Genomic DNA, 15,754 nt, shown 5'->3' on the forward strand with positions numbered 1-15,754 from the left:
GTGTGTGTGTGTGTGTGTGTGTGTGTGTGTGTGTGTGTGTGTGTGTGTGTGTGTGTGTGTGTGTGTGTGTGTGTATTCCTCTGAGTGTATGTGTGAAGATTTTTGTAATGTCTGGAAAGTTGAAGGAGGGCAAAAGTAAATATACTTTGCCTAAATCAGAGAAGATAGGAAATAAAGTACTCCTTTTTGTTTTGTTTTGGTTTTTTATTTCCTGTCTGTACTGCCAAGGGCAAATCCTTGAGAGGTGGATTATATTTATTGAGGGAGAGGGACCTACCATCATTTAAAGGTAAAAAGCCACTATTTTGAAGGGAAACATTTCTCAGTAAATTGGACAGTTCATCTGAAGAATTGTTAAAAAGGAGTCTTAGAAAAGTGTCAAGACCTTTGGTCCACCTGTTTAGTTTTGCTAACAAGAAGAGTCAGTCTGGGATCAAGAGGCCCCAGATCATCTCAAGTAAGGTAGAGGCTTCTTCAAGTTTAGTCCTTTTAAGGTGCTAATCAGTTACTGTTGTTTTACCTTTCAGATTAGAGCCTCTGGGGATGCAAAAATAAAAAAGGAGAAGGAAAATGGCTTTTCTAGGTAAGATTCCTTGGCTTCCAAGAAGCTGCCTTGGCTTCTCTTTCTCTGTGTGCATCCAGTAGGCCAGCTGCCCACGTTACAGTGTTGTCTGATCTTACCTAAAATGCACTGACTGGCCATCTCCAGGTTTTCGAGGAAGTTGGCAGTGAAAGGACTTGGTCTAAGCCAATGTGAGCATTTCTAGAGTGCCATTTAGTGGGACTGACCAGCACATTTTCTAGAAGGCTGTTTTGAGTGGAGAAGGTTGACAGAAAGAAGCTTTTTTAAACTGAGATATAATTTAACATTCCATAAAATATACCCTTTTAAAGTATACAGTTTATTGGTTTTTAGTATTTCACAAGGTTATATAACCTCCCCATTATCCCTATCTAATTGCAGAACATGTTCATCACCCCCAAAAGAAACTCTATACTTAGTAGTAATTTTGGAATTTCCTGAAAAACCCCTACTCTGAACCCCTACTCTGAATTGCCCCTATGCTGAGGCTCATATTTAGAAACTAACTTGATTTGCATTTTAGGGACAGGTATAGATTTGAGTAGAAATACTTTATCTCTTTTCCAGAAGGAAAGGAAAATACACACAATCTAGAGGTCACTTTTCCTTTACTTTTGGGGGCCATTTTGGTTCTGTTTTCCTCATCAGCCTCAACTCCCTAAAATAAGCCCGAATGTCTCCTCTGGTTTCAAAAAACCCAGAACTTATATGATCATATACTCTCACCTGCTCCACTGAATGGCAGGATGGATTTACGAGGAGTTGTGGGGAGTATTTGCATTACTGTCCAGGGCAAAGTGTTTTGACAGTTTTGCTTCCTTGAAACTTTGAACTTTCAGTTTCGTTTGAGAACATTTTTGAAAATTGTTCCATTTACTCTGGGTCCCTTAGACCAGGCAGAAGCAAGTGCCCTCTTCAGGCATGTTCTGTAACTGTTCTAGGAATGCAGAATAGTAAAATTCAAGAAGCATTAGAGCTGTAAGCTGGGCATTCTGATTTCTTAGATAACAGTGACTGAACACAGGGCAACTATTTTCTGCCAGGAGACTGCCTTGAACTTTTATTAAACTAAGATATGATTAGACTCTCTGGACTTGGTGTGGAGTCCTCCTGGTTCAGTTTCAGACTTTCTGGGCTAGACGGTCAGAAGCACACCGTTAGAGGCAGTGGTCTCTGTGTTCACTTTGCTGGACTGCTCTCTAGCTTGCATCTGTATCGTGGTAGAGAATCCACATGCTTCACTGGATGGAACAGTTTTCTGGTAATTGTTTTAAAAATTCTTTCTTCAGGCCTAGTAACCCTTCCCAAGTGTTTTTAACTTCACTCATGACAGTACTAGGATCTAGCATTTACTTAACTAGTTGGGTAAATGGCAGCATTTCTTTCTTTCTGGTGCAAAGCTTTTGGAGATTTTGGACACTTGGGGATGTGTCAGTGGGGAGAAACAGCTATAGAGGTCAGCATTTGGGGAGTGTGCATAAATAAGGAAAGAAAGCTAATCTGTTTAAACATTCAAAATTCATTTGCAAGCAAAGGGATCCAGTATGCTTGGGGTGGGGGCGGGGGTGGGGGGACAGCATTGAAACCCTGTGAATATCCTTTCTTTGGCAGCTAAATCTGGATGCTTATCCCTTGGCCCCCCTAGAGATGAGTGGCTTTGTGTCTGGAGGCCATTCCCTGTGCTGAGTTAGTTAGCTTTGTAGATGCTTCTGGCTGTGAGCAGTGCAGTTTTGACAAGATGTGCCAGGCCAGGGGACATCCCAGGCTGTGGTGATTGCTGGTCCCATTGGGTTTTTTTTTTTTTAATGTATTTATTTATTCATTCATTCATTCATTCACTCACTCACTCACTCATTTATTTATTTATGGTTGTGTTGGGTCTTCGTTGCTGCACGCGGGCTTTCCCTAGTTGCAGTGAGTGGGGGCTACTCTTCATTGCGGTGCACGGGCTTCTCATTGCGGTGGCTTCTCTTGTTGCAGAGCACGGGCTCTAGGCGCGCGGGCTTCAGTAGTTGTGGCACGTGGGCTCTAGAGCACAGGCTCAGTAGTTGTGAGGCTACTTAGTTGCTTAGTTGCTCTGTAGCATGTGGGATCTTCCCGGACCAGGGCTCAAACCTGTGTCCTATGCATATATGGCAAGCGGATTCTTACCACTGCACCACAAAGGGAAGTCCGGTCCCATTGGTTTTTTTTTGTGTGTGTGTGTGTGTGTGTGTGTGTGTGTGTGTGTTACGCGGGCCTCTCACTGCTGTGGCCTCTCCCATTGCGGAGCACAGGCTCCGGACGCGCAGGCTCAGCGGCCATGGCTCACAGGCCCAGCCGCTCCGTGGCATGTGGGATCTTCCCGGACCGGGGCACGAACCCGTGTCCCCTGCATCGGCAGGCGGACTCTCAACCACTGCGGCACCAGGGAAGCCCCCCATTGGTTTTTTAACTTGTTCCTTCCTCTTTTTGGTTCAAGATAGTCATCTAACAGAATCATCTTTTTATATTCAGAAGGCAGAATCTTACCAAAAATAGGACAAGGTACTCTTCTGTGTATAAAGTAAGTAAACCCAAGGAGGAAGTTGGACAGTGAATAGATTTGGCTTAGAATGACTTCAGTTTGTTTTGGGCCTCAAGTTTGGGGAATACATTTTTATTCCTTTTTTTGTAAAAGCTATATTTTAGCTTTTGGAGCGCTAGAATAATCAGTTCACATTGCTTGAGGGATCAGATACACAGACCCCTCAAATAAGGGGAGGAAACAACTTAGGTTTGTTTCTGTTGTGGTGTGGGTTCCGTTGGCGCAGACAGCTAAGATGTAGTGGAAAGAATCCTGAGAATAAGGAGTCCGGATCCCGAACCTTGATATCGCCTCTTCATCTGTAATTGAGATCAATACTGTCTACCTCACAGGGTTGTAGTGAGAATTAAGTGAGAAAAAGTACTCATGGAAAACCTTTTAATAGGTACACATGTATGTTGTTATCCTTCCACTAGCTACTTCCCGCTACTTTGCATTACTTGATATAATGTAGATGTTCCACCGTTCATTAACTAGCAATTTTTTTCTCTTTAGTCCACCATTGATTAAAGATGAACCTGAAGATGATGGCTATTTTGCTCCTCCTAGAGAGGATATAAAGCCATTAAAGAGACCTCGAGATGAGGATGAGTGAGTATTTCTTATTACTTTAATTTTTTTAAACAAAAAGGAGTCGTTTAGACAATAATACACAGAACAACTGCATTAGTTGACTTTTACTCATTAGGAATTTGTGATTAATAGACTGGGTGACTGATTTCTCTTTGAATTATGAGAAATAGGGTTTCTTAAATAAGTAGTGTGCCTGAGGCTTATTAAATGGAGATATATTTACACTTTTCTTACATTTTTTCTTATTAAAAAGGTAGTGCATATTTATTGTTGGAATTTCAGATAATCCAGAATTCACAAAGAATATTTAAATTATTTAAGTTACTTTAAGTTTATCATCACCTACCACAGACAAGTTTTCATTGCTGAAGCAGTTTTTCCTAGGCTCTGTGCCTGTTAGTACCTTCTGAGTGAAGTTTCCATGTATAGAAGTAATAAAATTGCTCTTACTTAAAACAGTTATTTGAGACTTATATGTACCTCTTTCTCAGGTTCAGTCATTGTGGTTAAATCCTGTTCACTCTTTTCAGTCTTGCAGTTTATTATGTTTTGGGAATCTACAAAGGATTTATGGTAGAAGATGGATGGAAAGGGAGGAGGGAAATACTTAATGAGCTCATTTGTATATATTCAGAATTCATAGAGAATTTCTTTCCTCCCCTTTCTTTTCCATTTACTACTTTGTGGTAGCTCTTGTTGCCCTGTGTGTGTGCTTCCCAGATTTCTGCCTTCTAGTGCTGTCTATTTTTGTATGTATTCCTCTACCACTTCCCTTCCAGGCCTGCGTGTAGTATAAAGTTGTTTGTTTTGTTCTGTATAGGACTATAACTATTGGTCCTTGGTCTGGCCTTCTTTACTTTCTCCATTCCTGTTCTTGACTGTAGAATGCCCAGCCAAGAGTAATAGCAGCCACGCCTGCCTTGGAGGCCGCCAAGAAGAGTTTGGAGGTCCTAATCATATTGGTGAGAACTACTGAGTCACAACTGTGTTAACTGCGTATTCATGTTCCCCTTTCTAGTGCTGATTATAAACCTAAGAAAATTAAAACAGAAGATACCAAGAAAGAGAAGAAACGAAAACTAGAGGAAGAAGAGGTTAGTAAAGAGACTTAGGCCCTTTGGGGCTTGAGTTTGGAATAGGGAGTTTTCCATAAAATAACTTTTGAAGGCCAAATGGGTTTTAGGAATTTATTGCTCTGTTGTAGAGGAAACACTGGGAAAAACTCTTAAGTGTGTTACAGTGGCTACGGCACTGTTAGTTTTAAGATCTCAGCCTTCCTGGGTGTCTACCCATAGCTACGCTGCCAAGTGACATGTTCTTGGAGAAACTGTGCTGTCTTCATACATACAGGGGAAGTATTAGCAAGAAATCATATTTTGGCTTACAACCCAGAAGAGTTTTCCCTAGGAATGTTTTCTAGTGCTTTCTTACATCTAACAAAGCTTGCTCGTCACTCATTTTGGGTAACTCTCCCTATTTAAAGTCCTTTAAATGGGTGTCCCTTGGATACAGGATTAAATCCAAGCTCTTTACAACTTCATCCGATCTGGCCCCTGCATCTTGTGCCTCTTCTCTAATTTACCTTGTTCCAGCCTCACAGACCTCCTTTGCTTCTTTCCACACCAGATTCTTTTGTGCTTCAGGGCTTTATGTAACACATGCTGTTCCCTCTGTCTGGAACACATATACTCTTCCTCTTTTCTTTCTCTCCTAGCTTATAACCTTCCTTAAAATCTCAGTTTCAATTCAGGTACTTTTCTAAGGGTTCTATTTGATGCTTGTGGTAGATTTAACATATACTAATATGGTTCCTTCTTTTGACACTGTCTATTTCTTGGACTAAAAACTGTGGGCGAGTAATTCAAGAAAAAGATGTCAGAAATTCACAGGGGTCTTAATCTTGCACTCTCCTAAGAGAAGGGGTTGAGTAAGTTATTAGCTTTGCTGCATTTGAGTTTAGCCATTGTCTTGGGCAAAATGGATTCACAGGTATAAAGTCGATAGCTTGAAGTATCGTCAGTAAAGATAGTGATAGTAAGGGGCAGTGAATATTAAAAGTGTAATCTATCATAGTAATAATATTAATAATTCAAATTAAATGTACTAGATGCTTACAGTGTACCAAGCACTATTCTTCACACTTTATAGGTATCATTTCATTTAATCCTTATAACAGTCCTTAGAGATAAATATTGCTACTATTATCTCCATTTTACACATGTAGAAACTGAGGTACGGAGCGGTTAAATCACTTGCCTGAAGCCACACAGATACCAAATGGTAAAGCTGGGATTTGATCCCATGTGGTTTGATTCCAGAGCCAGCACACTAGCTGCCATGTTATCCTGCTTCCTGTGGAACTTTGCTGATCCTCCAAATCCACAAGAAGGCAGAAGGAGTGTCTTTAATGAAATCATATTAAGAATATGAATGAGTAGGTCGGCCGTAGAGAGATGATCAGGGCCTGCATTTAGGGAATTGTAGCTTTTCTGACAACTGGCCTGTTCTTGGCAGAAGCTCAAGTGTATAAGAGCCAACTCAAGGAATCAAGAGTGAAATGTTGAGTAGTGAGTATGATAGTCACTCCACTTTCATGTAGATTACCAGTACAGACCAGTCAATAAAGAAATGTAAAACTTTAGCTCTCCATGCGTTCTATATTGCCTTTATGCTTATGTTGCATTTATGTAAAATAATACCTTTCTCTGGGTTTCACAGAGGATAGTAATAACTGTTAAAACCATCTGGGAGAAAGAATGGTTGACTTCATTTATTTAATTGTCTTAGCAACCCTCTCCCTACAGGGGAGGGAAAAAAAAGGCAGGCTGAAAGACTAAATTAATACCCAGTCTTATTGTGGTAGGGACCCCAGATGGCAAGATCAGTCATTAAACCTCACTTGCTGGCTATGGTGTTTTTCATTTCTGGGAATTGTTCTGAAGTCTCCTAGTGACTGATAATCCCATTTTGAGGCTTGAAAACATACGATGTAGCCAGTAGTTTCCTGATGAAACCATCTGCATGCCTGTTCAGAAGCTGTTTAGAGAATGTCTTAACTGAAAAACATTTCCTTTTCCTGTGGTGTGTTTCAGCCTAAACAGTAAACATTATCTGAATTAATGCGATTCTCTAGTATTTTCTCTTCCCAGACATACTTACACGTTTATATTCTCCATTCCTACTTTAAACTATGTGTAGTACTGTAGTCTTTCCCCTTCTTTGTACACTGGAGGCCATTTGCTTTCCCTGAGTTTATCTGATTACCATCCTATCATGTGTAGTCCTAGAATGTTTATATATTCCAGCCATTCCCATGAGTCACATTCTATTATTTTTCTGGTAAACTTGGGCTCTCATCATAGTCAATAGCAGCTTTTTGACCTTGAGCAAGTGACAAAACCTGTTTCAGAGTTTCCTTGACTATAAGTGGAAGAGGTCACACCAAACTATAAAGTTCTTTCAAGTTCTGTCATTCTGTAACTGACTTTAAGATGACTCAAAACCATTTTTCATAGCTATATAAAACTTGCTGAATAAAGACTTAAATTATATTGAATAGTTAGGACAAAGGAAAATATTCTTCAGAAGAGTTTAGATTCTGTTAAGCAGGACTCCCACCTGTTGAATAGCACATTTTTGTCTGGATGTGTGTGTGTGTGTGTGTGTGTGTGTGTGTGTGTGTGTGTGTTTTGAGATTTATCACCTGTATTGATGGATTATACTTGTTTATGTTTGTTCTTTTTCTGTGCTACTGTGACAGCTCATCTAGGGTTACAGTTCAAAGAAATACTATCATGGGAATTGGTAATTGTTGTAGGGCTTCCCAAGTACTTGCTCGCTTACTGCTTCATGACTTTGTGTATGCAAATAGCAGTAATAAAGTATTCCCCCCCCAGGCTCAATCAGAAATTTCAAATTGTATATTTAATACATTAAACGTCTCCTTTACCTCTTATTTGGTGGTATTAGAAGAGGTTTAAAGATGAGTAGATTTTAAAATAAGTGAGGATAATACACTGGGATTACTCTGTCCCAAACTCCACTGAGGCTAAAAAAATACAATTTCCCAGGCTCTTCTCCTACAGAATGAATGTTTTTAACTACTTTCTCAGGTAATCAATGTGTCTGGGAGTTTTAGGAAATACTGCTTTAGAGAAAAGTACCAATAAATTTTTATTCGTCTATCAAATTGAGAGTATTGGACTCAAGAACTTCTCCAGTTCTCATATTCCATGATTCCAGTTTTTCTGTCTAATGGCTCCCCAAAACTACTTTGAGAAGTGTAATTGGTCCTTATTTAAGTGCTTTCTCACCATGTTTCTTTGTAGGATGGTAAATTGAAAAAACCCAAGAATAAGGATAAAGATAAAGATAAAAAAGTTCCTGAGCCAGATAGTAAGAAAAAGAAGCCGAAGAAAGAAGAGGAACAGAAGTGGAAATGGTAATATTTCAGCACTGGGTTAAAATGTTAGCTCTTTTATTCTACAACCTAATGAAACAAGAATATTGAGTATTAAAATGAATAGCTTGATATTTGTGGGAGGAGGGAAGTACTTAAAAGAATCTCTCTGGAATAACATTCTGAAATAAGTTTTGCAGGACCTAGTGAGAACGTTAACTACCTCTTACCCGATTGGATCTCAATACTATGTCCCACCCTATTGGACTACAGAAGTCCTATATATATATGGAAATTTAGCATATGAATAAAGTTGCATTTAAAATGAGAGGGAAAAGATGGATTGTTCTATAAATCATGTTGGGGAAATTGCCTATTTGTTTAAATAAAAAAACCTCCACAAGGAAACCTGGGTGAATATTTTTATAATTGTAGAATAACGAAGACCTTTTGAAGCAAGACATATAAGCAGAGCCATAAGGAAAATATTTATAAATTTGATAAAATTAAAATCTTCTATATGGCACATCAACAAACTCATGCCATTAAAAAAAAAATCCTAAAGGAAAATATTTGTACTACAATGGGCTAAGATTCCTAATATGAAAAAAAAGGTCTTTTAAAACAATTAATGAAAGGAATAGTCTGATAGAAAAATGAGGAAAAGCCAACTCATTAAAGAAGATAAATGATTAACAAACATCTTAAAATATGGTGAACCTCACAAATAGCAAGGAAAGATGCAAAGAAAAATAATAAATGAAACATCTTTTTTTTTAATGTGTCACAGATTAGGAAAGATTAGTAAGTACCAAAACATCTAGGGTTGTAAATATGAGAAAACAGGCATTCTTCTTCACTGTGGGGAGTGAAGATACAGTCTTCAGTGGAGGACAGTTTAGCAATAACAGGTTATTTCTAGATGTTTAGAGTTTTGAAATAAACTTGTATTTTTAATACCGGCTGTTCTTAAAACTTTGTATTATTTGGCCAGTACATCTATACTATACATGATTTGTGTTTATGTTGAAAAAATTCCAATGATTCAGAGGTATACGAATTAGGAAAAATTACAGTTCCCTTTCCTTCTTTCTCCCGTCCCCATTTTTCTTTTCTAGCTTCGTGGTATCCACTATTTGTAGTTTGGTATGTAGAATTCCAGACCCATTGGTATGCATTTACTCTGTGGCTTTTGTAATAGAGAACAGTAATCTCACCAGTACCTCTGAGCAAAGGGGAAACATCAGTGTCCAGAGAGGTGGCTGAGAGGAGCAGAGCTGCAGTGGCAGAAAGGCTCAGCACAGCTGTGCAGTCGGCATTGTTGGTGTGGACATATGTGGGGTTAAAAACGGAAAGTGTAAAGGAAAAATACAGAGGAACTCTGGGCCTTTCTGGGGTCGGTCAGAAAACTAAAGAACATGTGTTTTTATTTTCCTCATTTTTATTTCATTTTTTCCTTTGAAATTAATCAAAGTTTTTAGTGATGGAATATTGAAAGGTTTTTATGACCTTTAATAAAAAAATTTTTTAAGATGAAATGAAGTGATTCTATAAATCAGGGGTTATTATTGGGAGTGGTGAGTTAGTAATTCGTCAGTTTGTTATGTCTCTGGGTCCTGTGGTAGGGTGCTCAGTAAGTTTGTTGAGTGAACAAGGTACTTTCTTTGTCATCACAGGCTCTCTGCTGCCTTCCCCCTTCCTTTGGAGCCCTGGCTCTTATTGGGCCTGGAAGCAGATGTACTCTTTTTCTAGTCCAGCCTTTTGTGTGTGCAATTAGGTATCCTTGAAGGATCTAATAGCCTGATTTTGCTTCTGTGGTTGAAATTCTTGTCAGTGTTACCACACTTTAATTCTGAGAGATTTGTGACCTATGGTTTTTATTCTTGTTTTGGTTTAAGTGGGACCATTGAAGATAGTAGGTTTGGGGCTGAGTAATCTTTGCTACAGCCTCCAGTGCATGCATTTCTCAAGTCTGGTTGTTAAATCGTGTGCATTCTTAAGCACAATGCTTGAAGGTACCACTGTACGTTTTTAGAAGTAGAGAACAGGAATGACTGGCCTCTTAACCTATCGCTTGCCCTTTCCTGCTGTCACTGTAGGCTTACCTGTTAGACTCTGAAGTCGGTGGTCAAGTCCTCAGTGACTGTCACTGAGAGCCTAGTCAGTGAACTTAAATGGCAGATACTCTCATTTTTACTACTCTCTTGCTATCTCACTAAAAGAATTAACACCCTTTACCAGTTTGGTAAATGTGTAGATCTTTCGCTTCCCCCCACAGAGTCATAGACTTGTTCATCCTGCCAAAAAACAAGCCAACTTTGAGCCTTTTCTCCCTCTTTGGTAATTTTGGGAATGGGAAAATGGTCGGGATCCCTGTGGGTTTCTTTACTGTGTCACATTTTCTCCATAGAGACAGTGTTACAAGTGGTGGCAGTATGCTGAGGCTCATTCACAGAAACCTATTAAACCCAGCTCCTCCTATTTTTTAAAAATTTTTTAAATTTTAAATTTTTTATTATTTTTAATTAATTAATTTGTTTTTGGCTGCATTGGGTCTGCGTTGCCGCACACTTGCTTTCTCTAGTTGCGGCAAGCTGAGGCTACTTTTCATTGTGGTGCGCAGGCTTCTCTTGTTGCGGAGCACAGGCTCTAGGCACGTGGGCTTCAGTCGTTGCAGCACATGGGCTCAGTAGTTGCGGCACATGGGCCCTAGAGCATGCAGGCTTCAGTAGTTGCAGCACAGGCTCAGTAGTTGTGGCATGTGGGCCCTAGAGTGCAGGCTCAGTAGTTGTGGCACACGGGCTTAGTTGCTCTGTGGCATGTGGGATCTTCCCGGACCAGGGCTCGAACCCATGTCACCTGCATTGGCAGGAGGATTCTTAACCACTGTGCCACCAGGGAAGTCCCAGCTCCCCCTATTTTTAACTGTTACTCGTTGTAGCTATATAGGGTTTCAGTGCTGCTTTGAGTTGAGTGTACTTTTGTGTCAGGGTTGGCCTGTTGGAACATAAGTCCCATGTTTATTCTAAACAGATGATTCTTCATGAGAATATCTAGAAACTGGGGAGTTTGTTGATGGTGTTAAGTGTGATTAAGTACATGTTTTTCTTAACTTTGTTGGTGAACCATTGATGGGGGCCTTAAAAGGCCAACACTACTATTTTTATTTGTATAGTAGTAGTTGCCGATCCAATGATATCAGCATGTGTCATAGGTTATGTTCTTCTTTCTGTTTAAACTGAGGTTTAGTGTTGAGTGCATCTCTTAATTTGCTTAAATGGTTAAGAAGTTACCATGAGCCCTCAGGATGAATGTCACAGAATAGAAAGAATTATAAAAAGTTGGAATCTTAATTAAAAAGCACTGGAGTTGGGAATTCCCTGGCGGTCCAGTAGTTAGGACTCTGCACTTTCACTGCTGTAGGCCCAGGTTTGATCCTTGGTCAGGGAACTAAGGTCCCACAAGCTGTGCTGCACGGCCAAAAAAAAAAAAAAAAGAAAACAAAACAGTGGAGTTGATGAGAAGAATGGAACCAAGTCCTAGGATAAAGGAAAACATGGTGCTCTGGATCCCCATACAGTTACTCTGTGACTGCTATAGATAGGCTTCTTGCAGTTTCTCCCATCTCTGTACACACATCCATCCATACATACGTATTTTCTCTGATTTGGAGAGTAAAAGATTCTGGGGGAAGTGTGCAGTTAAGTGGTATTATAATACACTTTGTTGTGCAGTGATCCCGACCACCATCCGCCTCCAGAATTCCCATCACCTTGCAAAACTGAAACTCTTTTTTAAACAATAACCCTCCTTCATTCCCCCTTTTCTCGTCCTCAGTAACTACCATTCTACTTTCTGTCTCTGTGAATTTGATTAATCTAGGTACCTTGTATCAGTGAAGTCACAACATCTGGCCTTTGGTGACTGGATTATTTTACTTAAGAAAATGTCCTCAAGGTTCATTCATGTTGTAGCATGTCAGAATTTTCTTCCTGTTTCAGGCTGAGTAATATTCCATTGTATGTATAGACTACTTTGTATTTATCCACTCATCTGTTAATGGATGCTTAGGTTGTTTATACATTTTGGAAGTTGTGAATAGTGCTTCTGTGAACATTTGTGTACAAATATTTGTTTGAATGCCTGCTTTCAGTCCTCTTGAGTGTATTCCAGGAGTGAAGTTTCTAGATCATATGGTAATTCTATGTTTAACTTTTTGAAGAACCGCCATATTGTTTTCTACAGCTGCACCCACTTCATTCCCACCAGCAGTGCACAAGAGTTCCAGTTTCTCCACATCTTCATCAACACTTGTTATTTCTGGTTTGTTTTTGTTTTTTAAGAATAGCTATCCTAGTGGGTGAGAGTGCTATCTCATGGTTTTGATTTACATTTTCCTAATAATCAGCACCCTTATCAAAAATTATTTGACCTTGGTTTTATAGTAATGCTATTGTTACAGCACAGTTTTTGATACATGTAACTTTTATTTGATGTTTCTGAACTTTAAAACATTGGCGTTGGAAGATGACAGGAAGGAATAGAATATGCTTAACTGGCCTCCTGAATAATTCTGTAGAACTGTAGGACTTTTCATTTTAAGATAGGAATACCAAAGATTAAAATCTGTGAAGTTTTAAAGTATTCTATCTGTAAGACAACTGACTGACTCTTTAAAAAACAAAATGGTGGTGGTGGTGGTGGTGGTGAAGTTTGTCTAATTCTAGAGAAAGAGACTTTGAGACATATCAACCAATTGCAGTGTGTGGTCCTTAATTGTATCCTAGTCTATAAAATACTTTTTGGATATAATAGGGATGTTTTGAATATGGTCTGAGTATTTGAAGGATAGATACTAGGGAACTATTACATGGGATGATAGTCATTATGTACTTTCTCAAAGGGTTGTTTTCCCTTACACCTTCACCTGGCATCTCCATTCCCAGGAGGCCTTTTCCTATTATCAGCTGTATAAATAATACCTCTGTCATGTACACCGTTGTGGCTTACTGTTACATCATTGTGATAAAACAGTTGTTTCCATATCCATATCCCCTACTTATTGCTGAATAATGATCTCATGTACTTGATATCTTTGGACTAAACTGCTGAAATATATTTTCCTCCATTCACCTGATTATTCCATTACATTTGTTGTGAGTGAAGGATGCTATTTTTTTTTTGACCCAGGCCTTGAATGTGGGGCCGAGAGTCATTCCAGAGCACCAATCAGTTGAGCAGATAATTATTTTGGCATTTAATAGGTGATAATCTCTATATTAGGTGAAGTGATCACTAAATGAGGTTGTACTTTGTCTTTTAAAGGTGGGAAGAAGAGCGCTATCCTGAAGGCATCAAGTGGAAATTCCTAGAACATAAAGGTCCTGTATTTGCTCCACCATATGAACCTCTTCCAGAGAATGTCAAGTTTTACTATGATGGTGAGTTGTTCCAAGGTTGTCCAGTTCTTGGCCAAGGCAAGAGTCTGCTTCTATTTAGGAATAGAAAGTGAGGAAGGATCTTGTGCTGTATAATCCTTTTTGTTTGTTTCATTTTGTTTTATTGTCATCGTATGGTTTGGGGAAAGGGCTATCAGGTGTTTACTTAACTCTTAAAAGGCCCATTTGGTGCTGAAAAAGTGCCGTGAGAGAGGGGCTGTCTTATCTCCCTTGTCTCCCTTTGAGACATGGTCCCAAAAAGGTCCATCTACATAGGTCACAGCACTTGGTCCACAAGCCTAATGTTTTTATCTGAACTTCACTTCTAAGGAGCTACTCTTTGTAAGAGTTACTAGAAAAGCCTGACTTGAATGGTAGTATTTTATTTTAGTGACATAATGCAAGCTGACAAGCTGCTCATTGCTAGAAATAGTATTTAGTACTTGGTTGAGGATTAATTAGTCTGCCATCAACATGTAGGTAGGGCTAATAGGTGTCTATCACTCACTCTACACAGCACAACACTATGCCTTTTCCCTTTATGCAGTCAAGTCTGATGAGCTGCTCTGAAGAAATATCCTGCCTAGTTCTCTTAGAACTCTCAGAATTGTCTATTAACTGTCACTGGTATTTCTGTCCTTGGGTTGAAAATTTTGAGAGTAGTGTTTGATGCTCCCTTATTGGCATATAGCAGTATGCAGATGGTAATACTCAACTGATTTCCCTCATTCCAAGAGTTTTCTCCAGAAATGGCTAGAGCATTATTCCTCAAACTCTCATGTGCTTTAGATTCACCAAGTGGATCTGGGCCCATTTAATTGGTGTTGAGTGATATTGGGTGCTTCTGAACCAAGTGGTCTGCTGACCAAACTTTTGAGAAACATTGGGCCAGGAGGACGGCTGAATAGCATCAGTGGTGAACACTCAGAGTTCTGGTATATCTCTGTGTCCACGAGCAGTGGCCTCAGGCCATGGATGCTTATAGGTCAAGGGTAGTAGTTTATACTGAAAGGCCGGGTCTTGCAAGTGAGGAACATGTCAAACTTGGCAAGCTGGAATTCTTTTTTTTAAACTGTATTTATTCAGCATGCCTGTATTCAGACACCAAGACCCAGCAGCGACAATACTGATGAATCCCTGATCTCATGGACTATGCCATCTAGCAGGACCTTATAGCCTCAGTGACAAATGCTTATATCAGATAAACATTCTGACCTATGTTGACTGGACAACACAGGACAAGAGTACAGAGTTCTGCTGTCAGCCCTCGCAGTGGGTCATTCCTGGAGACTCTCAAATGTGACTCAAAGCTAAAACTCCAATGAAGAGAAAGAGCCTTAGATAATCATAAAAGTTCAGGTATTCTGTAACCCTAGTATGGGTTTACCAAGAGCTTTAGAATGCTCAACTGGTAAAGCCTAACTCTGAGGTCCAAAGTGATTTGAAGGAAAGCTAGATTCCTTTCTTTAGCCTTTGGGTTTCTCTTAATTTCCAAGATGGGAATTCTTGCCTGGTCATCCTTTATAGGAGCTCCAGCTCCAGGGCTCTCACATTTTCTCATTTGCTCTTTCTCAGATCTCTTCCCTTTGATTAGGTAAAGTCCCACACTGCAGTAAGTCAAGAAGTTATATTTGACTTAATAGTCTGGAGTGATACTGTCAGTCCTGCCTGCTCTCTAGGGAAGAGAATTCTCAGACTCCTTTAGCACTTGCCAGGGAGGTGGGGAACGGACTGGCTGAAGCAGTGAATGGCCTCTAAGAAACTACAGTTTTCAGCTCTGACTCAGCAGTTTCTTACTCCTGGAGCTCAGCCTTTTCTACAAAGCACTACCATTGTCAGGAACCTTTAAGTCATCCTCCTACCCTTCTACTGCTGGGAGCTGTCATTTCATCTTTTGACAGCTCATCTAAAACAGGAGGCGTCAAAATTGTTCTCTATTGGGACAGAATTGAGTAAAATTTCCCAAAGAGTATACCAGACATACCTGAGAACAGTTTACATTGTTTCTTGCCTTTTATTTTATTTCATTCATTTTATTCTTAGTGACTTAATGGTTTCCTTTATATTGGAAGCATGTTACATCTTAACTGGCAACACTGGTTCCGACTTGAGTGGGGGAATTCTAAAGAAGTGCAGGAAACTCTTGAAAGCCAGCCTATCCTCCTCAAGGTGTCATCTTTGTTAGGAGCAGGAAT

At 39.6% G+C, this 15,754-nt stretch overlaps 1 protein-coding gene across 1 annotated transcript in view; it reads left to right on the top strand.

Annotated features, from left to right (window-relative positions):
* Positions 1–15,754, top strand: part of TOP1 (DNA topoisomerase I) — an 87,215-nt gene that overhangs the window by 45,249 nt on the left and 26,212 nt on the right. Inside the window, exons 5-9 of the mRNA XM_007464740.1 lie at positions 528–583; positions 3,645–3,740; positions 4,741–4,816; positions 8,051–8,163; positions 13,447–13,562. Coding sequence (XP_007464802.1) covers positions 528–583; positions 3,645–3,740; positions 4,741–4,816; positions 8,051–8,163; positions 13,447–13,562 — 457 coding nt within the window. The remainder of the gene's footprint in view (positions 1–527; positions 584–3,644; positions 3,741–4,740; positions 4,817–8,050; positions 8,164–13,446; positions 13,563–15,754) is intronic.

Source organism: Lipotes vexillifer, unplaced genomic scaffold, assembly GCF_000442215.2.
Source record: "Lipotes vexillifer unplaced genomic scaffold, Lipotes_vexillifer_v1.1 scaffold53, whole genome shotgun sequence".
Lineage (NCBI taxonomy): Eukaryota > Metazoa > Chordata > Mammalia > Artiodactyla > Lipotidae > Lipotes > Lipotes vexillifer.